A 27,092-nucleotide genomic window follows, 5' to 3' on the forward strand; every position below is an offset into this window, starting at 1 on the left:
GTGTCACTGACATTATTGGCAAGTGCCAGTGGATATAGTGACATGTGTCACTGACATTATTGGCATGTGCCAGTGGATATAGTGACATGTGTCACTGACATTATTGGCATGTGCCAGTGGATAGTGACATGTGTCACTGACATTTTTGGCATGTGCTAGTAGATAGTGACATGTGTCACTGACATTATTGGCATGTGCCAATGGATAGTGACATGTGTCACTGACATTATTGGCATGTGCCAGTAGATAGTGACATGTGTCACTGACATTATTGGCATGTGCCAATGGATAGTGACATGTGTCACTGACATTATTGGCATGTGCCAGTAGATAGTGACATGTGTCACTGACATTATTGGCATGTGCCAATGGATAGTGACATGTGTCACTGACATTATTGGCATGTGCCAGTAGATAGTGACATGTGTCACTGACATTATTAGCATCTGCCAGTGGATATAGTGACATGTGTCACTGACATTATTGGCATGTGCCAGTGGATATAGTGACATGTGTCACTGACATTATTGGCATGTGCCAGTGGATATAGTGACATGTGTCACTGACATTATTAGCATGTGCCAGTGGATATAGTGACATGTGTCACTGAGATTATTGGCATGTGCCAGTGGATAGTGACATGTGTCACTGACATTATTAGCATGTGCCAGTGGATATAGTGACATGTGTCACTGAGATTATTGGCATGTGCCAATGGATAGTGACATGTGTCACTGACAGTATTAGCATGTGCCAGTGGATATAGTGACATGTGTCACTGACATTATTGGCATGTGCCAGTGGATATAGTGACATGTGTCACTGACAGTATTAGCATGTGCCAGTGGATATAGTGACATGTGTCACATTATTAGCATGTGCCAGTGGATATAGTGACGTGTCACTGACATTATTGGCATGTGCCAGTGGATATAGTGACATGTGTCACTGACATTATTGGCATGTGCCAGTGGATATAGTGACATGTGTCACTGACATTATTGGCATGTGCCAGTGGATAGTGACATGTGTCACTGACATTTTTGGCATGTGCTAGTAGATAGTGACATGTGTCACTGACATTATTGGCATGTGCCAGTGGATATAGTGACATGTGTCACTGACATTATTGGCATGTGCCAGTAGATAGTGACATGTGTCACTGACATTATTGGCATGTGCCAATGGATAGTGACATGTGTCACTGACATTATTGGCATGTGCCAGTAGATAGTGACATGTGTCACTGACATTATTGGCATGTGCCAGTGGATATAGTGACGTGTCACTGACATTATTGGCATGTGCCAGTGGATATAGTGACATGTGTCACTGACATTTTTGGCATGTGCTAGTAGATAGTGACATGTGTCACTGACATTATTAGCATGTGCCAGTGGATATAGTGACATGTGTCACTGACATTATTGGCATGTGCCAGTAGATAGTGACATGTGTCACTGACATTGCGGAAAACTGACACTGTCCCAGAACAGGTTGCCGTCTTGTGACACCTTGGTAGTGATTGACAGATGAGCTGAGCAGCTATGCTGACGTAATTGTGAAACAAACGCCTATATAAGTGATCTTTTTTAAATATATGTCAATTTAACGTTTTAACGTCAGTATTTTTTTCTCAAACATGTCAGTGTGACACATCAGTAGCCTATCTGAGTGGCATATAAGCCACTGAATGTTAAATACGTAATGCCAATGTTGTTGATCTCGCAAACTGCCCATCCTAGGAAACATAACGAATAAATCAGAAGTTACTACGAATAGCGCATTAACAGTCGCATCTGTTACTGTAACCTTTATTTTTGCATGATGCTGCATGCACGCCAGTAGGTGTCAGTAAGTCCACACTGGGCAGCGCAAAATAACCTGAAACTTGCGACAGTTGAGGAACATCTACAGGTGGTGTATTTGCTATGAGTATTTGTCATTTGTCTTTAGTAGCAATTGTACAGTACGAAGGTAGCAAAAATTAAATTTAAATAAACGAGTAATCAGAGTCTCTAAAACTTGTGACATGTGTCAGTGGATAGTGTCGCGGTACATGTCGCCGTATGTTATGACACTCCAGTAGCGTAGACGCTGTATACCGGAGCATTATGTAGATGTGACATTATGACATCTACAGAAGGAATGCATGTTCGGATTTATAAAAATTGGTTTATTTCTTATTACATAATTGCTTAAAGTATTTGTAAAAGATGAGTATAAGCAAAAACAAAGTAATCAGAGTCTGAATTCAATATAAATAAATAGTAAATCATTTATTTATATTTTATAAATTAGTAAATACTTTTTTTATATTTTATAATTAGTAAATAATTTACTTAGATAAATTATAGCTCAATAATATTGATATATTATATATATATATATATTATCCACTAATTATTTATATCGGCATCAGACTCTGATTACTTGTTTTTATTTTTTTATTTTTTTATTTATTTCATTAAACAAATGAAAAGTACACCACCCGTAGATGTTCCTCAACTGTCGCAACATGTCACAAACTGACATGTTCGAGAAAAAAATAGGCTATTTATATAGGCGTTTGTTTCACAATTACGTCAGTATAGCTGCTCAGCACATCTGTCAGTCACTACCGAAGTGTCACAAGACGGTAACCTGTTCCACGACAGTGTCAGTGTTCCGCGATGTCAGTGACACATGTCACTATATCCACTGGCACATGCTAATAATGTCAGTGACACGTCACTATATCCACTGGCACATGCTAATAATGTCAGTGACACGTCACTATATCCACTGGCACATGCTAATAATGTGACACATGTCACTATATCCACTGGCACATGCTAATACTGTCAGTGACACATGTCACTATATCCACTGGCACATGCTAATAATGTCAGTGACACGTCACTATATCCACTGGCACATGCTAATAATGTGACACATGTCACTATATCCACTGGCACATGCTAATACTGTCAGTGACACATGCCACTATATCCACTGGCACATGCCAATAATGTCAGTGACACATGTCACTATATCCACTGGCACATGCTAATACTGTCAGTGACACATGTCACTATATCCACTGGCACATGCCAATAATGTCAGTGACACATGTCACTATATCCACTGGCACATGCTAATACTGTCAGTGACACATGTCACTATCCACTGGCACATGCTAATAATGTCAGTGACACATGTCACTATATCCACTGGCACATGCCAATAATGTCAGTGACACATGTCACTATATCCACTGGCACATGCTAATACTGTCAGTGACACATGTCACTATATCCACTGGCACATGCTAATACTGTCAGTGACACATGTCACTATATCCACTGGCACATGCTAATACTGTCAGTGACACATGTCACTATCCACTGGCACATGCTAATAATGTCAGTGACACATGTCACTATATCCACTGGCACATGCCAATAATGTCAGTGACACATGTCACTATCTACTAGCACATGCTAATACTGTCAGTGACACATGTCACTATATCCACTGGCACATGCTAATACTGTCAGTGACACATGTCACTATATCCACTGGCACATGCTAATAATGTCAGTGACACATGTCACTATATCCACTGGCACATGCTAATACTGTCAGTGACACATGTCACTATCCACTGGCACATGCCAATAATGTCAGTGACACATGTCACTATATCCACTGGCACATGCTAATACTGTCAGTGACACATGTCACTATCCACTGGCACATGCTAATAATGTCAGTGACACATGTCACTATATCCACTGGCACATGCTAATAATGTCAGTGACACATGTCACTATCCACTGGCACATGCCAATAATGTCAGTGACACATGTCACTATATCCACTGGCACATGCTAATAATGTCAGTGACACATGTCACTATCCACTGGCACATGCTAATAATGTCAGTGACACATGTCACTATCCACTGGCACATGCTAATAATGTCAGTGACACATGTCACTATATCCACTGGCACATGCTAATAATGTCAGTGACACATGTCACTATCCACTGGCACATGCCAGTGGAGACCGGATGTGCCAATACGCATAGTGACATGTGGCATTGGCTTCTGTGCGTCAGATGCCCATGTCACTTAATGTTAAAACTGCTACTGGAGAAGAGGTCTATGCTTGAGTGACATTTTGAGAACGTGTATCATCTGGAACTTCCCTGTTTATTCCAATGTACATGTAAACGAGTTCCTTGGTGTATAATTTTCATTTTAGTATGGTTCAATAAGGTTCATTAGAGATCATATTAAGTGTGTTACATCAAATTATTGCTTATTTGGTGCAGTATTAATGGCAAATACAGCGTTAAGTGTAAATTGAAAAACGTAATTTGGCCATTTCAGTGAAATGAATGCCATGAAGTGCAATGTGTGTGTCAAATATGATGTTTACAAGCAAGTATGAAAAAAAAAAGTTTATTTATTGCACAAAGACAATTTATTGCACAGAGTTCTATGAATGGACATTATTTGCTGTGTTTTATTAGAAGTTGTGTATAAACTGAATTGATTTGTAAATAATGTCAAATGCTATTTTGGCCTTGTATCTTCAAGGCCAGGTTTTTGTTCTTCTGATTCTGTTTCCATGTGAGTGCTGTGATGTTCAGCTGATGAGTGTGATCCGTTCTGCCTGTGAATCGAACGAAGTGCGAATCATTCCTGGTTTGTTCATTGAGAAACATCAGACTTTTGGACAATTCTGGGAATTTTACGTTCAGAGTGAACGAAATTCTTTTTGTTTATTTTTTGTTTAACTTTTCTATTTTTTATTTACATTTGTGTGAGGTTATGAGTCCATGTTCAACTAGGTGATTAGTTATCATTACAATATAACAACAAGGTATCAAAATAAAGAAAATGAGTCAATTAAATGGTTTAAAACTAAAGAGGAATATCCACTTACCTTAACAACGAGAAACAGCGATAAAAGGAAGAGAGGGGTAAAATCAACAACCTTGAAAAAAAACTTCTGTATTAATCTCTTAATTTTATATTGTTTCAATATAAAATTCAAACTTATTCTTACCTTATCTTGTTGTCTGATTGTTCACTACTGCTGCATTATCTCTCTCCTCGGACTAAATCTTATGAGCCCACTGGTCGGTTAGTTAAGTTTGATGCAAACTAGTTATCACGTGTCACGGGTTACAATAACATCACTCACTGAGAATAAAACTCAATTTATATTAGCTGTCAAGAATAAGGCATTTACAAACATTATGCAAGGTTTAGAAATGTTTCAGGTTCAAGTTACATTTACATGCACTTGCAATGGAAGTTAGAATGCAACGTATTAATTCATTTACAAAAATGTGTTATTTGAGCAATAAAGCTTTTTAAAATGTATATTCCTCCAGCTTTTGAAATGTGTAAACTTTTTTTATACCAGTACCATGTCCTACCCCAGATTTTTATTGCCAGTACACTGCTGTTTTTCGTAATAAAGCTCAATGTTATTTTCTGTGGAAATCAACAGTTCACTGTATTGAACTTGCAACATTCTTTTAAATTCTGATTCAGCAGATGCACACAAGGGAGGAGAGGAACTTTTCCAACATTTTAATTATCCGACTTGAAAGCAAAACACAACTCAGCAGGATATAACTCAAGTCATGCGTGGGCTGATCTAGTTAATAAACCACTTCTGAAATTAGATCAGGGTAAAGATCCTACGCTTCCGGTGATGGATGCCAAGATTGATGCCAATTGTTTTTTGCAGTTTTATTGATAGTCCATTTGGTAATTTTACAGTGAAATGACTTAAATTAAATATTCACACACACAAAGATTAAATATTTTCTAAATTATTAATATCTGCAGTATAATAATCGGTGGATAATTGAGTGGTATATTACAAAATAGCTTGGTAAATCCATTAAATGATTGATTTGCAAAGTGCAATTTTTTTGTATTTTTATTTTATTATTTAAAAAACATTGACAATAACATGCAGGGTTTTAGATATATTATATTAAATGCTAATCCTTTTTAGGGTTACACAATTTTGATCATTTGCAGCAGAAACCAAATTTTTGACATTATGGCTATAGTATGGAAAATTCAAGTTCATCAAGTTATGTTTTTTGAAAGATGGCTAAGACAGGACACAACTAGTGACAGGAAGTGTGTGCCTGTCAAGCAGATAATATCAGTAACACTTTACATTAAGATTCCTATTACTAACATTATTTAACAGTTGTTAACACACTGTAAAAAAGTGCTGCCTTTTTTTAAGTACAATCAACTTTAAGTAATTCCAACTTAAATTAAATTAAACTGATTTTAGCAAATGAGTTGAATCTTGTATAACTTATAAAAAAGTTGAAATTGCTTAATTTATTCTGATGAGTTAAAGCTATGTAAAAGCATATAGTGTCATAATTAATTGATCATATAATTTTTTTAAGCATTTATTAAACTCAGTTAATGTTAATATAATTTCAAAATCTATTAATACATTAGTAAAAAATTAAGTTGTATCTGTTAATATTATTTAATGGACCTGAGCTAACAGGAACTAACAATAAACTGTTGTATTTTTATTAACTAACATAAACAAAGGTCAATAAATACCGTAAGAAATGTATTGCTCATTGATAGTTAATGTTAGTAAATGTATTAACTAATGGGACCTTATTGCAAGTGTTACTGAAATATCAAATAACTACATAAGACTGGCTCGTACATTTTCCCCCCTCTAATTAATAAGAAATGTGATTTTGTTAGAAAAAGCGCAAAGTTGCATTTAAATAAAGCATTTGGTTAAGTTAAGATCTTAAGATGTACAGTATAAGTTTACTTAAAATGTTTATGGAAAATATTAATACTAATTTGCATGTCATTAAATGTTAATACTCTAGAATCTAAACAATACACAAATTTAACAGCAGTTGGTTGTTCTTATTCTAATGAATGTTTGATTAACGTATTAGATACATTTTAGATATCAAAGACAAAAACAGTGATGTGTAAGTAGTCAGCAGTTTTACAGATACAGTACTATACTGTATATGCAGTCAAAATCTGTGTCAAGCTAGTGCTCTCACTGAGATCTTAACTTTACTGCACACAGTCCACAAAGAATCAGTTCCACTGGCATGAGCAGTCCATTGGCTCCTGATAGTAATAGTCCACCGTAGTGGCATTTCGAGTGCAGTACAGCTGAATAATGCGGTTTTGTAGGCCGTTCTCACGGCAGCACTTGCAGAAACGTGCATGACTGTTAATGTTAAAATTGAAGATGGTGGCAGATGGACATTTTCCATCACATGAATACACAGTCACCTGAAGAGAAAAACCAAGAGAGATGAGGTTAGCAACTCCGATGGATGGATGGATGGAGAGGGAACAGAATAGATTAGAGCTTAGGTCTTCAACCCTGCTTCTGGCAGTCTACTGTCCACTGTTTTAGATCCAACTCTAATCAAACACACCGGAACCAGCTAATTCAGCTCTTCAGGATCGCTTGAAAATCATAAGCTAAAGCAAGCTGGATAAACTTTACAGGGCTTTGGGCCTTCAGGAGCAGGATTGAAGACCTCTGGATTAAAGAATATAAGCAAACCTAATATAATAGATATTAGAACAGAAAATGTATATATGTAACAATAGGAATGGCAATTTTAATGTGAATCTTTCATACTCACAGGTGCATTACTTCTACAGTCATCTTTTCTGATGGTGGTCCTGATGGCGACTCTCTTACAGGTTTTACCATCTTCTTTGCCTACACACACACAAACAGAAAAATTGTGACTTACAAATGAACACAAACATGCATTTTCTTTTTTTAAAGGAACATTAAACATTATTAAATAAAACATTAATAACAATTTAAAATGTATTAAAAAAATTGAATACATACACATTAAATAAATAAAAAATTATACATCCGGAACTGACTATAGTTATTTCCTAGTATTGCTGTAACATGACATTAACCAACATTCAATTATACTGCATTAATTATTGGCATGATTTCAGAAATGCCGCATTAACTAAGCCTGAATATTTTGAAAATAATTGTCAACAATCAATAGCCCATAAGGTCTATTTGATATCAGTTGAGGTGAGGCAAGTTCTTACATTTTGAGGATTATGAAAACAAATATTTGGAATAATGTGCTCTGATGAATAATTTGCACTGAGACCAGGAACATGCAATAAGAAATTAAATAGATGTACAGACGTATACAGTACTTTACAATATTTCTGATGTTTTATGCCATAACATTATAGAATGCAGCAGTGGTTGTCCCCTTTTTCAGCGGCGCTGAATCTAGAAGTATTTTTTTCCATTCATTTCTCCAGTAGCGATTTCAAAAAAGTCTTTGTTAAAACCATGAACCAAGCCAATCGAGGTGAATCACAACACTATAAACTTTGATTTGAAACATAAAAGTTTTTGAAAATCGGACAAAAAGACAAAGGTACAAGACTGTTTACTTAACGGCTTCAGGGAGGGAAAGAACTACAATGAAGCATTGCAAACAGCATAATCAAATTAAAAGCGATGGATAAATATACAACTACTCATTTACAAATGGTGAATGCATATCTAAAAAACATTTATTTGCGTTTATTGCAAAATATGCATATATATACAGTATATATACAAACATTTCAGTATTTTGAGTGTAGAGAGATCGACTTGGTTCCGTCATTCGCAGTGCTTAATGGGAGTGGGAGGAGCTAAACAGCTATTTTGTGTGAGTTGCTTTTTTGACTTTCTGATTGGTTTACTTTTCTCAACAGCATCATAGGTAATGTAGTTTTTCCACCAGGAATTACCGTTAAACACGATTATTAAATAATGCAGGCTGACGGCTTCAGCAGTAGCAAATACCATAGATTAACAACCTTGTAGCTCACAGTAGTGCTGTTATTACAGGTTTATAAGTTATCGTTCAAAATCGGTTTCCCTATGGAGAAAATGAATGGAGTTTTTACTTCCAGAATCTGACTGTTGCACTCTATTAATAGTGAAATAATTGTAAAAAAATTTAATTATAATAAAACATTTAAAAAAAAAGTTCAGTAGTTAATTTTCACAAATGAGGAACATGAAATATGAAAATTTGCTCCTTTAAATAAAGTGATCAGGTGTTGGTATTGCTGCCGATGGCGGGCTCTGCTTTATCAGCACGATTTTTTGGTACTCGTGAGGTGCTAAGAAAACTGAGTGATACAAACTGAGTGTAATCTGTAGCACACTCCCGACAGAAAGAGAAAATCTCGTGTGTGATATCTAAATGCTGCGTTTCATCTACTAGACCTTTAAAGATCGTAAAAATCCATGAGATCTGTATTGACAACTCAACCAAGTTATGTTTAATCTTTGTTAATGCGACTGTAACAATGAGTCAAGTAAACCCACTCACATGCAGAGTCGCACACACATCAAACCACATTAAACACAACATGCTCAAGGCTCCACTTGATTGACATGTTAGTTACCATGGTGGCATTTGTCTGAAAATGATCGAGTGGCACCATTGAAAACTGAACTTTTACCCATATGTAATTTTTGTTTGTATGACAATGATAAAATGAAAGGCATTTAATTATTTTGAGGGCAGTGTGTGTGTGTGTATGTTGTAAATTCCCAGCTCATTAATTTTGACACTGAGATTCTGGAGGTTCAAACAGAGGTCAGGTTTTGAAGATATCAGGGGGTTTCAACAGGAAATAAATCAAGACTTCACAGCTGTGTGTCTGAGATGGTGGGAGGGACAGCTGATGAGTGTTTTTGGAAAGCAGTTGTGCCTGTGTTTGAATGTTACACAGATGCTCACAAGTACAGGAATTAAAGGAATATTTCATAAAATATGACAATTCTGACATTATTTACCCACCCTCATGTTGTGGAAACCCATTTTGTTGTTCTTTTTTCCATGGAATACAACAGTGCCCTTTTTTATTTTTTTGCCAAGCAGTTCATAAAAGCTTTAATAAAATAAATTAAAAATTAGACAAAAAGCTCAATGAAGGTGCTCAACCACAAAAAAAATTACAAAAAGGAAAGTTGTCATACCATAAATAGAAAAAATATTGGTAACGCTTCATTTTACAGTCCTGTTCCCCATGTACATACTATGTACTTATTATAGTAATTACAATAACTGGGTAATAACTAGGTACTAACCCTGAACCTACCCCTAAACCTAACCTTAACCCATGTACTTACCTTATATTACCCAGTACTTACTTAGGTAAGTACACTGTAAGTACACGCAAGTTAACATACTGTAAAATGAAGCGTTTCCATTCGTTTATTTCATGTTTTCACCAAAATATTTGTCATATTTGAATTAAACAAGGCTTTATAACATTTAAGAACTGAGGCAAGATTTTCTGTAAATAAATAGAATAATTTGATTCTATTATTTTTTAGCTTCAAGATGTAAGGTACAGTACTATATTGGGAAAATAAAAAAGAATGAATATTCTTCAAAAGTACTCCTTTTGTGTTCCACAGCAGAACACGTGTATAAGGAATTTGACTAAAATGAGGGCGAGTAAATTATGACAGAATTCCTATTATAGCCCAAACGTCTCACACACTTAATCAATTCACTCAAACTTCAACACACATAAAAAAAATGTTATGAGACACAGATAAAGAAGATAATTCAGTAGATAAGTGAGTACCTGTATCACAGTTAGTACTAGCAGTGGGTGTTACTGGACTAACGGAAAAAGGCAACAAACCAAGTCCAGCACCTGAGAAACACACAGGGGCAGGTTCACAAACTCACAAGTCTGTAACAAACTCATTTGGTTGAAGTCGCTCGTAAAGCTTCCAGCACAAACGCAAGAGCCCCCAAACCAATGCGAACACACACAAACCTGCACCCACAAGTGACCTCATGCGTAAAAAGATGCACAGACCCACCGCTTGCACAAAAAATACATACCAGTTTGTTGAAAGCAAATTATTAGCACATAGCCAGCAAAGACACATGCCAGACATGTGGAGTTTCTTCCTCAAAATCACCTCTGAATCCCTCAAGCATGCCATGCCAATATAATCAAAGAAAACTGTGTCTTAAAACAGATTCATGCAGCTTTTTCCAATATGCTTTCCTTGGTTTATGAGTAATGCAAAAAATATATACACTACCATTCAAATGCTTTGGGATCAGTCAGATTAAAAAAATAAATTATTCACCAAGGACACATTAAACTGATCAAAAGTGACAAAGACATTTATAATGTTACAGAATATTTATATTCCAAATAAATACTGTTCTTTTGAACTTTTTTCTTTCGTCAAATAATCTTAAAAATAGATCACCGTTTCCATAAAAATCTTAAGCAGCACAACAGTTTTCAACGTTGATAATAAGAAATGTTTTTGAGCATCAAATCAGCATATTAGAATGATTTCTGAAGGATCATGTGACACTGAGAAGACTGGATTAATGATGCTGAAAATTCTGGTTTGCCATCAAAAGAATAAATTACATTTAAAATATATTTTATATATATATATAAGTTATTTCAAATTGTAACAACATTTTCACTATATTACTGTTTTACTGAATTGTTGATTAAATAAATGCAGCCTTGGTGATTAGAGACTTCTTACAAAAACAGCTTACCGATCCCAAACTTTTGAACACTGAAATATCGCCAGGGTTGCATTTTCCACAAGCATCATAAGCCTTAATAGATTGTGGAGACCACTGTTGCCAATTGTCTCTATGATCTACTTAGGTGTACGATGCTTTTATGAATCCACACATATTTGGCTGTCCATTCGTTTTGTGCATTTTAAATAAATATTTTGTAAAATACAGGGTTCCCACACCTTTTAACCTACGAATTCCCATGACTTTTCTATGCTAATTCTAGTTAAAGCTTACATAATCACTCGTTGTCAACATTCAAATTTGCTAAAGTTATTGTTTATACCTAAAGCATCAAGCTTTGACAAGAGACAGTTAAAAAACACAAACACCAATCCCATAGCACAAAAAACAGCCTGAGCCACAGATTACACAAAAGACAAATATAGAGTTAAGAACACATAGAGAGGGGAATTGTATAGCAATCTGGCTTTCATTGGGCTTTCGTCACAGAAACCCTGTTTCCGACAACTCAAGCTAAAATCTATACATTTCATCCAAGATTACAGCATGTACAATCATTGTATTTTAGAGAGAATTGAGGACAAGGAAAAGCACAATTGAAATTGAAAGAAAAGAATGAAAAGGCCCATGAGATATATACAGCAGCACTCATTTCCCCCAGGACAACAGGGAGCATCTAACCACAATATGCAACCAGCAGCTACAGTAGTAAGCCCAGCATTGCTTCTCCATCATGCTGTTCCAAACAGCCCCCAGCATTCCCAGAAAGCACAGCCAGCCCCAGACACACACAACTCACATGTCTTACAGCAACCGTCCACATACGTCTGAACCACGCCTCCATTCTGAAACACACAGCACAGAGGTTAGAAGGACAACAACACAAACAGATACAGAAGAAGCAAAAGGAATGCAGTGATTTGTATCAGACCTGAATACACTCTGTGTCATTGAAAGGAGGACAGACAACTCCAGAGGCCAGAACTACTGCCCCTACCGCAGTCTCCATACAGTCGAACCGTGTGCAGTTAGCCACCCATGAGCTGCCTGCCTGCAAACCACATAAAAAAAAAAAACTATCAGGTTCATGCATTTGCAGCTGTTTCCTGAAAACAATGATGGGGTTTGTCTGAGTGTGTGTGTTTCTGACCTACAATAGCAATATTTTTTAAGGATAAATTTGCTGAAAATGCCCCCAGAAAATCTGTCAGAATATCCATTTGTGAACATCCTCAAAGGGGAAAATGTTCATAAATACAGTAAATAATGTCAGAAAGTTTTCCTCCAAGGGTAAGTTTGGGGTAACATTAATAAAAGCAACAGTGCAGATTACCATAAATACTTCCGTAGTGCCGTTTTCACTTGGATATGAGCATGAGATGTTTTTGCAGGAGCCACAGCACACATGTGGATCAGATGATGGGACATAAACCTGATGCTACAGTGACAGAAAATGTAAACAAAAAATATATATTTAAAAATATATATTTTAAATTCGTAACACACACACACAAAAAAAAAATAGGAAAAATATAAAAATAAGAAATGTTATTGTCTATTCTGCACTTCTGAAGTTTTGTTTATTTCATGAAATCCACAAAAAACAGCTTTAATTTAGTTTTACATGACTATCCTCTACTGTCTCTTAAACCATTAGAAGGCTGAAATTGGTGCTGTACCTTTAAGGCTTCTATATGTAAATCACTTCTGTTATGATTGACTAACCTCTGTACATTGAAATATTTAATTTAGAAGAGCATTTGTTTCTCCCATGATATGAGCCTTTCAAAACTGGACTTTCATAAATTAATAAAAAATGTATTAGTCATGTGACTTACAGGTTCACACTTCTCAGAGCAGTTGGCAGTGGTGACCTCCAAGGCGTAGAACCCGGTGCTGGGGTCTTTATGTGTGAGGCACTGAACCGTGTAACACAGCTCCCCCTCAAAGTATTGCACCATAGACTGGCCCGGGTTCAATATTGTCACACCCTGAAACAGACACACTTCTGCCTTCTCTACACACACAAGCACACAGAGATACACAAACACTGACTTGTGTTTCAGTTTCATTGAATAGCATGGCATTTTGAGTGTGTGAGTGTTAGTTTGAGTCTTACTGCAGTGATACAGTGGGCATCCACACGGGCCGCCGGAGTCTGGATCCTCCACTTTCACCTCACCCTATAACACACAGGTCACGGAAAAATTCTGTAGTTACAGGACAATTTGTTATGCCAATGCAATTCATGCACGTAACAAAATGGACTATATACAATGTAATAAAAAGAGTAAGTTGTGTGCACATCCCGCCTTCTGGCAGGTGCAGGACAGAAATAACTAATATAGTAAAAGAAAATGTAATGTCCGCAACACTGTTTTATGCTCCCATATTTAATAAAAAAAGCAACGTTTCGACCCCACTGGGTCTTCTTCAGGCAAATGGTGGACACATTTGATACAGTGATATAGGTCTCACAATCAACTGACCCGCCCCGTGATTTCAATTAATTTGATTAGCTAATAGCCCCACCCCTAATAATACAATTAAGAGAACACTCATATAAGCATACTCAACAAACCCATAACCAACATAATACACTACATTGAAGGAAAATTCTAATGGAAAAAACAATTCAATACAATACAAATAAACCCAGAATGATAAGGGGACATTAGGCTACACCACATTTACATCAGATATGTTGAAATATAGTCAATATATACACAAACCATAGACTATTTTACAGAATTGCCTTTATTATAAAAAAATAAAAAAATTGATTTATTATAAGAATGGTTTAGTATCAAACTGTTCATTAAGACCATACGGAGACAATGTATTTAAAAAATAGATCCAAAAAGTTTCCCGTTGGAGAAGTCTTTTGTCATAATCACCTCCTCTAGAGGGTTTATTGACCCTCTCCACCCCGATATATCTAAGGGCGCTGACATTGTGCCCAGCTAATTTAAAGTGTGCGGCGACTGGACTGCGTACATCACCTGTTCTAATTGTGCTCCTATGCTCACTTATTCTGGTTCGTAGTGCTCTCGTTGTTTTGCCCACATATGTTAAGCCACATGGGCAACAATTCACATATAAGTAACATGTGTTTGTTACCTACCAGCGGATGTTACCTACCAGTATGTGGATGATTAAAATGTTTACATTTGTGCGTGTATGAACACTGGGCACATCTACCACATCTAGTTACCATCTGGCAAACTAAGAAAAGACGTTGTGATTTGCGGATGCATATCATTTTTGACTAGATGATCCTTTAAGTTAGGGGCACGTTTCAAAACAAGTTTTGGTTTTACTGGAAAGACTCTCATAAGTCTTGGATCCGAATCAACAATATGCCAATGTTTGTAAACAGATTTTCTGAATTCTGACACAAGTGGGGAATACTTAATGCAGCATAAGGGGGACTTATTTGGGTCTTTTGTCCATTTATTTGATCGAAGACAATCATCTTGTGTTATCTGATCAAAACGATTTTTGGCCGAATCAACCCACTCTTGTTTATAACCTCTATTGAGGAATCTTTTTGTCAAGTCCGCAGGCTGCATCGAGTAAGCTATGTTGTCGCTGCATATTCTACGTGCACGTAGGAAGACTTTTGATCAACGGCCTGGGATGAAAACTATCCCCATGCAATATCGTATTGCGATCCGTGGGTTTACGAAAAAGATCAGTTTTCATGGTCGTGCCATCTTTATGCACCTTAATATCTAAGAAATTAATTTGATGTTTATCAAATTCCAAAGTGAATTTCAGATGCTCATTACAAGAGTTACATCTGATGTGCAGTCAATATTCAGAAAGATATCATCGATAAATCGCTTGTAGAATAAGATCTTGGAATAAAATGGATTTCTCTGATGCAGCACAAATCGGTTTTCAAAGAGACCCATATACAAACATGCATAATTAGGAGCCATTTTACTTCCCATGGCAGTGCCTTTCTTTTGTATATAGAACTCCCCTTGAAAACAAAAAAAATTATAAAAACTAAATTAGCAAAATCAAGTATACAATCAGTGCTGGGTCTTGGCTCAACCTGATTTAAAGAGAGAAAATACTGGAGTGCTTCAAGGCCACCATCATGTGGGATATTTGTGTATAAACTGTGAACATCAAGCGTGGCCAACAGCAAGTTGTCAGAGGTCATATCAAAGGTTTTCAGCGAATTAATAAAATCGATAGAGTCACGTATATAAGAAGGGAGGGTAACCACTTCTGATTTAATAAAAAAAACAACGAAAGCAGATATATTTTCCGTTAGGCTACCAATCCCACTAACAATAGGTCTTCCCTTCAAAGGGATATCCAAGCCCTTATGTATTTTAGGGAGTGTGTAAATTACAGGGATCACTGGATGTTCAACTTTAAGAAACTCAAAGGCATTTTTGTCAAGCTCACCCTTAGTGAAATGATGTTCTAATTGGGAATGTACCAAGATCTTTAACCTATTTGTGGGATCAGAGGGTAGTTTCTCATAGAAGATCACAACACTTAATTGTCTTTTAATTTCATATTCATAATCCACAACATTTTGTAAAACAACCGCACCCCCCTTATCAGCAGGCCGTACCACAATCCTGTTATCCTTACTCAAATCCATTACAGCTCCTATTTCCTCTTTTGACAGATTATTGTACACTTTGTATTCTTTTTTCTTTTTTAGTAGACCCTTTACATCATTCTCAACCAAACGACAGTACGTGTCAAGAGAGGCGTTACGGTACTTGGGAGGTATAAATGTAGAGCTTTTCTTAAAATGACTATGGGCCGAGTCACGTACAGAGGTGACAGGCAATTGTGTCAGAATTCAGAAAATCTGTTTACAAACATTGGCATATTGTTGATTCGGATCCAAGACTTATGAGAGTCTTTCCAGTAAAACCAAAACTTGTTTTTAAACGTGCCCCTAACTTAAAGGATCATCTAGTCAAAAATGATATGCATCCGCAAATCACAACGTCTTTTCTTAGTATGCCAGATGGTAACTATAGATGTGGTAGCTATGCCCAGGGTTCATACACGCACAAATGTAAACATTTTAATCATCCACGTACTGGTAGGTCATTATCCATTCGCGGTGTCATCACATGTAGCACGACACATGTTATTTATGTGAATCGTTGCCCATGTGGCTTAACATATGTGGGCAAAACAACGAGAGCACTACGAACCAGAATAAGTGAGCATAGGAGCACTATTAGAACAGGTGATATACGCAGTCCAGTCGCCGCACACTTTAAATTAGCTGGGCACAATGTCAGCGCCCTTAGATATATCGGGGTGGAGAGGGTCAATAAACCCTCTAGAGGAGGTGATTATGACAAAAGACTTCTCCAACGGGAAACTGATTGGATTTATTTTTTAAATACATTGTCTCAGTATGGTCTTAATGAAGAGTTTGATATTAAACCATAGTTATAATAAATCAAAAAAATTTGTTTATATAATAACAGACATTTCTGTAAAATAGTCTATGGTTTGTGTATATATTGACTATATTTCAACATATCTGATGTAAATATGGGGTAGCCTAATGTCCCCTTATCATTCTGGGTTTATTTGTATTGTATTGAATTATTTGTATTGTATTGAATTGTTTTTTCCATTTGAATTTTCCTTCAATGTTGTGTGTTATGTTGGTTATGGGTTAGTTGAGTATGCTTATATGAGTGTTCTCTTAATTGTATTATTAGGGGTGGGGCTATTAGCTAATCAAATTAATTGAAATCACGGGGTGGGTCAGTTGATTGTGAGACCTATATCCCTGTATCAAATGTGTCCTCCATTTGCCTGAAGAAGACCCAGTGGGGTCGAAACGTTGCTTTTTTTATTAAATATGGGAGCATGAAGCAGTGTTGTAGACATTACATTTTCTTTTACTATATAAAATGTATTCACACACAGAATACATTTTAGAACACTCACCGCAGCACAGACAGGAACTGTAAAGTTCTGACACTGACATTCTAAAAACGACAAAAACAAATGTTACAAATGTAACTGTGTGTATGCATACAAAACATACTTTGACAAATCATGGTGTCATGGAACTTTGATCCATACACTAGTTTGGGGTCGGTATGATATTTTTATGTTTTTGAAAGTCTATTATGCTCACTAAGATACACTAAAAATACAGTCAAACCATAATATTGTGAAATATTAAAACAATTTAAATTTCTATTTGAATATATTTTAACATGTAATTTATTCCTGTGATGGCAAATTTGATTTTTCAGCATAATTTCTCCAGTCTTCAGTGTCACATGATCCTTCAGAAATAATTCTTAATATGCTTAATATTTTGTGGAAACTGATTGATTCTTTAATGAATAGAAAGTTTTAAAAAAATAACAGCATTTATTGGAAATAGAAATCTTTGCAACCGTATAAATGTCTGTACTGCAAATATCCTTTCTGAAAAAAATATATTCTTAAAAAAATATTTTAACAGACCCGATAGCGATAGTGTACTATGATTAGCTCACGCATTTATCTTGCTATTTACATGGTATTCATATTTACAACACATGGAGATGGCATGGTACTTGTTAGTGTAATGTTTCTGTATCTGTGAGCTTGTGCATGTTTTTAGTTTAGCTGTACTTTAAGAGAAAACTGTGGATTTTTTTTTTTTTAAATCCACAAAAGGAAGAAAAGTACATAGAGGGACAAAATAATGCCTTCTAAAATGTCAAAAGGTGAATCTGAGGGTTTGAGTAAGGGCTATTCTGTAGTTACTATAATTATCTTGATCATCTTAAAAACAAAATGAAGTCAAAGGGAAGCAACAGTTTAGATATCTAGGTAAGTGTGTGCATGTGTCCAATACCGCAGCGTGTCTCTGGGCAGCAGCTGTCCGGCATGGGTCTCTTCACAAGCACAGCTCCAGGAGCACAACTCACACTGGCCTCAGGACACAGACTCATATCACACACTGAAAGATCAAGAACGCCTCATGTTTCATTACGACACACAAAATGACCGGGCACTTCAGTACAATGAGTGACTACTTTTGTTTTTGTTATAATTACCACAATGATACTGCGGACAGCAGTGATTAGTGGTGTTTATATCCACAGCCAGTATCTCTCCAAGCAGACACACTGGTATAGGTTCAATACAGGACTCGCACACTGCAAAACATATGCAAATTATTACTACAGTATGCCCTAATATCACAAAAAAAATGTTTTATTTGAATATACAATGCATTATAATGTAAGGCTTATTTTCATGTGTATTTTACTTGTATATCTTTGTATATTATATAGTGTATATTTATATTATAATATAATGAATTATATACTGTTTACAGGCTTCATAGAGTGTTTTAGAACAGAATCTCATAACCAATGTATATTTGGGATTTTAATGTTTGATAATTAGTCATTATAATTATCTTAAATATGTATTATTAATTATAAATGTATTAACACAACCTTAGATTTGAGTACACACACACACACACACATATATATATATATATATTTTAATTATTTTTTATTTCTGTATTGTCAGTATAGAGATGGAATGTCACCTGTAGAACTGAAGTATTTATAATGTATTATTACCACACATGTAGCTGTAGCAGCAGGCGTGTGCCCCTCTGACCTCCACCAAGAACTGATCTTCTCTGCAAATCGGGGCAGGGACACTTTGGCATGCCAGCGGATCACATTCTGACAGAGACCAATCAGAAGACTGAGCCTTATCAACTGATCACATAAACAACCAATCAAAGAAAGAATTACAAGAGCTCTTACCACATCTGTATTCGGGACAGCAGGACAGAGCGCTGTAGCCAATCACCAGCTTGTCTCCATTCTCACAGCTAGGGACTTCACTCTGACAGATGGTGAGGTTACATTCTACACACACAGACAACACAGACTCAAGCTTTTTTTCATACATATTTTTGGTTCATTTTCTTGGAAGAAAAATACTGTATATTTTAAATGTTCATATCTGATTTGTTTAGTTATTTATTTAGTTGTTTGTGCCATGTCAGCATAAAAGGCCATTTTCGTGGCAAGAACAAAATGAGGTAAATAAAATGAATAAACATATTTAAAAGGATAAAGAAGGTGATAGAGAAATACGACAATAATTTACATACAGAAAGATCAAATCTAAACATTTTGCAATCTTATGAAACTCTGTTTTGTTAAATTTTAATACTATTTAGGGATATAAATGGACCTAAAACAAACAGACATGGACTAAACTCAACCGCACAACTCAAATTTTGATTTCATAAGATCCATACACCTTAGGTTGTGTGGGAAACAATAACTCCCAATTCATGTATCTTATGCTCACCAAGGCTGCATTTATTTGTCAAAAAATATAGTACATTTATGAAATATTATTACAATTCAAAGTAATTGCTTTCTATTTGAATATATTTTAAAAAATAATTTATTCCTGTGATGTCAATGCTGAATTTTCATCGTCATTACTCCAGTCTTCAGTGTCACATGATCCTTCAGAAATCATTCTAATACGCTGATTTGCTACTCAATAAACATTGGGGCTCAGTTGGACTGATTAATATTTTTGTGGCAACCATGATACATTATTTCAGGATTTGAAATTGAAATCTTTTCTAACATTACAAATGTCTGTGATCAAAAATGGCAGACATTTGTAATGTTACAAAAGACTTAATTTTTTTTTTCTTTAAACATGTCTTTTGAACATTAGTATAGTATGTGACATTAGCATTAGAGATGATTGCCTTCTAGCTCATAGTATATATATATATATATATATGTGTGTGTGTATATATATATATATATATATATATATATACACACAGAGTAGACCAAAGGTGGCAGGATGATATACTTTTTCTAATGGATTTGAGAAGCATAAATCCATGTGTTTATAGGCTTATACCACAAATCTTCTTAGGACAGCAGACTCCTTCCTCCAGCACGGCGACTGCATACTCTCCCTCCCTCTCACACAGCGGGGCAGGTTCATAACTGCAATCGGGTTCCACCGGAACCACACTACCATTCTCCAGACACTTGAACAGACAGCAGCCACGCAGAGAGCCGTTCCACACATCACCCGGGGCACGTGGAGCACCATCGTTATCCGTACACACTGATCACATGGACATAACATAGGCCGTTATCACAAGAACACTTTATTTTGCATGCACATGCACAGCAAGGCATTCTCACCGCATTGGTCCTCGGTGACACAGAAGGCAGAGTCCGCCCGATGCAGAATGGAACCACTTTTACAAACGCACTCCTCTCTGATAGAAGAACAGGTGCTCTCCTCGTAGTAATCTCGGTTCTGACATGTTCGGGTCTTACATGTATTCACGCAGGGTTTATATTCCTTACCAGGAGGACATTTGAGTGCTGTGAAAAAAAAACCAACATAAGTATACAAAAAAGCATATAAATATACTACCAGTCAAAAGTTAAGACTGAGAAACGTACATTTAGTCACATACGTTTTCAGACATTTGACTGGTAGAGTTTCTGTAAACACACTCACGGCAGAAGTTGCTTTTCCTCCAGCTGAAGCAGATCTGATGTGTATAGCAAATGGCCACATAAGCAGCAAGGAAGTCACACTCATGCTCTTTATAATGCAGGTCACCAGCCCATATCTTATCACAGAAATTTTCTGGAGAAACCTGCAAAATGGCATTTGGAAATTCAATATAAAATGGTCAAGTCATATGTACGGTGTGAGTGGGAACTTAAATATGGGTACACAATCCAGTGGTGATGAAATTTCTCTAAATGACCCAGAATATTAGCAAAACATAAATATTAAGTAACAGTAAGATGTCCTTTTTCATTTAATACTTATTTTTGTATTTTATTTCAGCTTTAATTCTATTACAAAACGATTGATCAATAACGGAAATTATTTTTAATCGTTTAAATTTAGTTAACAATAATAACATTGGTAAAAACAGGGTAAAAAAAGAGCAAACAACTCCTTTAAATGCAGAATTATGTTTGCTTAAAATGTAATGTTTATTTAATTATTTAAATCTGAACCAGCTAAATAAGATTTTAGAGTTAACATTATTCTATAATTATTTAAATAGCTTATATTAAAAGAAATGGATGTAAATGGGATGCCCATGCTCAAGCTTGTGTGTGTAGTACCTTGGGGTGACATTTAGAGAAAGGTCTCTGGTTGAGCATGGTGAAACATTTGGAGCAGTTGCCGGTGGTGCAGTTGTCTCCCACTCTGCGGAAGTAATCTGTATCCTCTGAGGTATCCACCATCCATCCGTGCAAAAACATAGGAATGTCCTCAACATCCCGGACCACAGTGCCGTTGGGCAGGCGCAGGTCATCAGCTGGATTACCATCGCAACATCCTGAGAAAGGAAACAAAATATGTTGGTAACAAAATACATCAAACACACTTACATGACCACAAATGACCAAAGACAGTTTAATTGTAAAAGGCAACTTAGAAAAATAAAAACACATTAGCTTTCAGAATGAAACTAAGTAATATTCATAGATTATCTGGATTTGGTTGTATTGTGAAAAGTAGGATATTATATTATTGGTTAATATTATTAGGTTAAATCAACAGAACAGTTTAGATTTTGATGAAAGATTATAAAGATATTTTATTTTATTTTACACAAGCATACTCTGTAATTATTTGTGCAAAATAGGATCACAGATACTGAAAGAAAATTGGGTTATATTTGATTTCATAGTTTCACAAAGTGTAAGTGCAACACACTGACCACAGAGCCCCCTAGTGGAGGTATTATCAGGAGCCGTGTACTGTAGAACCATAATGCCAGTGCTGTGGTACCATTTTATGTTGATCCCACCAGGTGTATCAATGATGTACATTGTCCCGGTGTCATCAATATGGAAGTTCTGTCTGGTAAGAGGAAGCCGGGCCGTAATCTGATTCACCGACACCTGCGTCAGATCAAACCACAACAAAATATAATCATGCTTCTATGAGCCAAGATTAAGAGGAGGCATGAGATGCATTAATTAATTATAATATTTCTTGAGCAGCAAATCAGCCTGTGACACTGACTACTAGAGTAATGATGCTAAAAATTTAGCTTTGCCAACACAAGAATAAATTATTATTATTATTCACAACATTGCTGTTTTTACTGTATTTTTGATCAAATAAACGCAGTCTTGGTCAGCATTAGAGACTTCTTTCAAAAGCATATAAAACATCTTTACGACCCCAAACTGATGAACTGTAGTGTACATGTTAAATAATTTCCTTAAATAAAAAAAACCTGCAGTACATTTCCTTAACAAAGGTGTTTAGGACAACATGATTCATGACTAAACAGATCCAATCTGGCAGGTGGTGAACTTTGTTACCTTTCTGTCCAAGCGGTTGATCATAATTCTATACGAGTGAGTTGTAATGTTCAGCTTCTTAAAACACAGACCAGAGGTTCCACCAGTGGGAGTCTAACAGGAAGAGAGAAAGAAAATAAGCTTGTGGCCCTGATTAGGATGATTACAGTGAATAACATTTTAACATAAATAAGCTAATACATATAACACACTTACAGGTCTTCTGATGTAGTTCACACTCTGGAAGGAAAAGTAAAGCATTTAATAGAAACATATAGAAGCATATTTAGAAGAGACGTAGAGTGTTAGCATGGGTTTACCTCACTGGTTGGGCATTTCTCAATGTGACCGACTATCTTCTCTCTGGGCAGGTGGACCAGAATATAAGAACCGATATCATACAGAGCCACATTATTCCCATCAAATGTGATCACACGGAGGTCAGAGATTATAGAGCAGCGACCTGACACACACACACACACACACACACACACAGTAAAAGTGAAACATGATCAGATTAACACTTTTTTTTAATATAACTAGTCTTGTTCTTGATAACGTCTCGGTTACATATGGTAACCCTCGTTCCCTGAGGGAGGGAACGGAGACGTAGGTCATGACTGACCAATAGGAATCTCGCTAGAGAGGCCAATCTACTTCGAGTGAAACTAAAACAAGCCAATACACATTGGCGTGCAATCATTTGCAACAGGTGTGCAGCCTCGCAGCGCGGGTATTTAACAAGCAGCTGGTGCGATTGCACACTAGTTTTTTGCTGAGGAGCCAAGCCTGAAAAAGCTGGCCGCCCCGGCGGGCGGCAGCAGATGTGGCGACGGGACCTACGTCTCCGTTCCCTCCCTCAGGGAACGAGGGTTACCATATGTAACCGAGACGTTCCCTATCGGTCAGTCACTACAACGTAGGTCATGACTGACCAATAGGAATCCCTACCAAAGCGCCACAGCTGCTGCACCCCATCCAGCGCCCCCATGCAAGCCTCTACACCTTCTTGCCTGGAAGGACGATAGGCGGAGGCTTACACAGAGTGAGTCTGACACTGTTGTTCCGTGATAACCCATACAGTGAGATATTGGATAACACTGGGAAAGCGTGCCCTTTCTGTTTAGGAAGGAACGCTGCGGAAGCCACTTCTTCAAAGAGTTATGTGGAAATGCATATGGACTAGCCCGAAGGCTGTACTGCATATGAAATAATGGGTGACTTAGCCCAAGGGAAAGACACGGGCTTCCGATAGGAGCAGCCGTGGAATATACACATATGGGATCCCCGTAGGGTCACACATATGGAACCCAGCCCAGATCCGGTTCTCAAGGATTCAGCGGATAAGGGCCTGGCGCCAGACGCTCCGCTCCGCTCCGCCCAGCCCGCAGCTCTACAGATATCTGTTAGGGAGGAGCCACGTGCCAGTGCCCAGGAGGATGCAACGCCTCTCGTGGAGTTTGCATGCAACCTGAGCGGGCAGGGCACGCCTTGTGCTTGGTAAGCCAAGGCGATGGCATCCACTATCCAGTGGGCCATCCTCTGCTTGGAGACAGCCTTTCCCTTCTGCTGGCCTCCGTAACAGACAAAGAGCTGGTCTGAGGTCCAGACGCTTTGAGTTCTGTCCACATAAATACGCAGAGCACGAACGGGACAGAGCAAAGCCAGGGCTGGGTCTGCCTCCTCCAAAGGCAGCGCTTGCAGGTTCACTACCTGGTCTTTGAAGGGAGTGGTAGGAACCTTGGGCACATAGCCAGGCCGGGGTCTTAGTACCACGTGGCTGTCACCCGGCCCGAACTCTAGGCACGATTCGTCGACCGAAAATGCGTGCAGGTCTCCTACCCTCTTGACAGAGGCCAGTGCAACCAGCAGCAAAGTCTTCATGGAAAGAAGCTTTAAGTCTACTGACTGCAGAGGCTCAAAGGGAACATCCTGAAGTGCTCGAAGCACCAGGGAAAGATCCCAAGAGGGTATGGAGGGGGGTCGAGGAGGATTTAATCGTCTCGCCCCCCTAAGAAACCTGACGACCAGGTCGTGCTTTCCAACTGCTTTGCCATCTATGTGGTCATGATAAGCTGAAATAGCGGCAGCATGTACTTTGAGGGTGGAGGGAGACAGTCTACGCTCCAATCCCTGCTGCAAGAAGGAAAGCACAGACCCTATCGGACATCTTCGGGGGTCTTCTCGGCAAGAAGAACACCACTCGACGAACAGGTTCCACTTCAGGCCGTAAACACGTCTCGTGGACGGCGCCCGTGCTGAAGTGATGGTGTTAAGTACCTCAGGGGGTAAGTCACCTAAAACCTCCGCGTCCCGTCCAGGGACCAGACATGGAGTTTCCAGAGGTCTGGACGCGGGTGCCATAGAGTGCCCCGTCTCTGAGTCAGAATTCCTCAGAGGAATGGGCCAGGGAGGGACTGTCACAAGGAGCATGAGTTCTGGGAACCAAGTCCGGGTGGGCCAATAGAAAGCCACCAGAAGGACCTGCTCCTCGTCCTCCCTGACTTTGCACAGTGTCTGCGCAAGTAGGCTCACTGGGGGAAACACATATTTGCCAAGGCCCCGGGGCCAGCTGTGTGCCAGTGCGTCCGTGCCGAGTGTTCCCTCGGTCAGGGAGTAAAACAGCTGGCAGTGGGAGGTCTCTGAGGAGGCAAACAGGTCTACCTGAGCCTCCCCGAACTCTCTCCAGATCAGCTGAACCGCCTGGGGGTGGAGTCGCCATTCTCCCGGGAGCACAGCTCGTGATCGCTCGTCGGCCACACGGTTGAGCAAGCCGGGGACATACATGGCTCGAAGCGACCTCAGATGCTTCTGACTCCAGAGGAGGAGATGGCGGGCGAGTTGCGACATGCGACGGGAGCGTAGACCACCTTGACGGTTGATGTACGCAACGGTCGCAGTGTTGTCCGTACGGACCAGCACGTCCCTGCCCTGTAGCCGTCTTTTCAAGCGGGTCAGGGCGAGATGTACTGCTAGCAACTCGAGGCAGTTGATGTGCCAATGCAGTTGAGGGTCCGTCCACACCCCTGACACTGCATGCCCGTTGTACGTGGCACCCCAGCCGGTGGCAGAGGCATCTGTGAATACCACAGCATGCCTGGACCCCTGTTCCAAGGGGACTCCTGCCCGCAGGAACGAGGGGTCTGACCACGGGCTGAAGGTCTGGCGGCACTCCGGTGTGATTGCCACCCGGTGAGTGCCATGATGCCACGCCCATCTCGGGACTTGGCCGTGAAGCCAGTGCTGAAGCGGTCTCATATGTAGCAGGCCGAGCGGGGTTACCGCTGATCCTCTGCACAGGGGAGAGTTTGCTCTTTTCCCAGTTGACTTGAAGACCCAACTGGCTGAAGTGCCTGAGCACTAGGTCCCTGTGTTCGCATACCTGATCTCGAGAGTGTGCTAGTATGAGCCAGTCGTCGAGATAGTTGAGGATGCGAACGCACTGTTCTCTCATGGGAACAAGGGCCCCCTCCGTGACTTTCGTGAAGACACGGGGGGACAGGGACAGCCCGAAGGGTAGGACTTTGAACGGATATGCTCGACCCTCGAATGCAAAGCGCTGAAATGGCCAGTGTCGAGGAAGAATCGAGACATGAAAGTACGCGTCCTTCAGGTCGATCGCTGCAAACCAATCTTGGGGACGGATGCATTCGAAAATGCGTCTCTGCGTGAGCATTTTGAACGGTAGCTTGTGGAGGCTCCGATTCAAAACTCGCAGATCCAAGATCGGTCGTAACCCACCACCTTTCTTGGGTACAATGAAGTAGGGACTGTAGTGCCCTGACCTCATATCGGCTGGAGGGACCGGCTCTATCGCATCCTTCGCCAGTAGGACTGCGATCTCCGCACGCAAGACATGGGCATCGGCTGCTCTCACTGTAGTGGAGTGGATGGTCCGAAACTTGGGGGGACGCCGGGCGAACTGAATCGCATAGCCGAGGCTGATGGTTCGAATGAGCCAGCGAGACGGCCTGGGGAGCGCTAACCAGGCTCGCAGAGACCGTACAAGTGGGACCAAAGGAACCGTAGGCGTACCCGGAGTGGGGCAGCGAGGTGGAACACAGGGACGCGGCTCGGGAGGCTCCTCTGGGAGGCGGC

The 27,092-nt window shown here is 38.7% G+C and overlaps 1 protein-coding gene across 1 annotated transcript in view; it reads right to left on the bottom strand.

Moving 5' to 3' along the window:
* Nucleotides 1-5,740: 5,740 nt before the first annotated feature.
* Nucleotides 5,741-27,092, bottom strand: part of otogl (otogelin-like) — a 66,370-nt gene continuing 45,018 nt past the window's right edge. The window contains exons 37-57 of the mRNA XM_077194012.1: nt 23,315-23,457; nt 23,211-23,234; nt 23,016-23,108; nt 22,403-22,586; nt 21,801-22,018; nt 21,175-21,316; nt 20,850-21,035; nt 20,557-20,769; nt 19,422-19,526; nt 19,230-19,337; nt 18,690-18,791; nt 18,488-18,592; nt 17,581-17,621; nt 13,748-13,811; nt 13,467-13,645; nt 12,962-13,066; nt 12,560-12,679; nt 12,428-12,473; nt 10,685-10,756; nt 7,681-7,760; nt 5,741-7,318 (exon numbers count right to left, since the gene is read on the bottom strand). Of these exons, the coding sequence (XP_077050127.1) occupies nt 7,118-7,318; nt 7,681-7,760; nt 10,685-10,756; nt 12,428-12,473; nt 12,560-12,679; nt 12,962-13,066; nt 13,467-13,645; nt 13,748-13,811; nt 17,581-17,621; nt 18,488-18,592; nt 18,690-18,791; nt 19,230-19,337; nt 19,422-19,526; nt 20,557-20,769; nt 20,850-21,035; nt 21,175-21,316; nt 21,801-22,018; nt 22,403-22,586; nt 23,016-23,108; nt 23,211-23,234; nt 23,315-23,457 (2,531 nt within the window). The 3' untranslated portion in view covers nt 5,741-7,117. The remainder of the gene's footprint in view (nt 7,319-7,680; nt 7,761-10,684; nt 10,757-12,427; nt 12,474-12,559; nt 12,680-12,961; nt 13,067-13,466; nt 13,646-13,747; nt 13,812-17,580; nt 17,622-18,487; nt 18,593-18,689; nt 18,792-19,229; nt 19,338-19,421; nt 19,527-20,556; nt 20,770-20,849; nt 21,036-21,174; nt 21,317-21,800; nt 22,019-22,402; nt 22,587-23,015; nt 23,109-23,210; nt 23,235-23,314; nt 23,458-27,092) is intronic.

The sequence above is a fragment of the Siphateles boraxobius genome, unplaced genomic scaffold (assembly GCF_051911475.1).
Source record: "Siphateles boraxobius isolate OS27281-9 unplaced genomic scaffold, OSU_SipBor_1 31, whole genome shotgun sequence".
Taxonomy (NCBI): domain Eukaryota; kingdom Metazoa; phylum Chordata; class Actinopteri; order Cypriniformes; family Leuciscidae; genus Siphateles; species Siphateles boraxobius.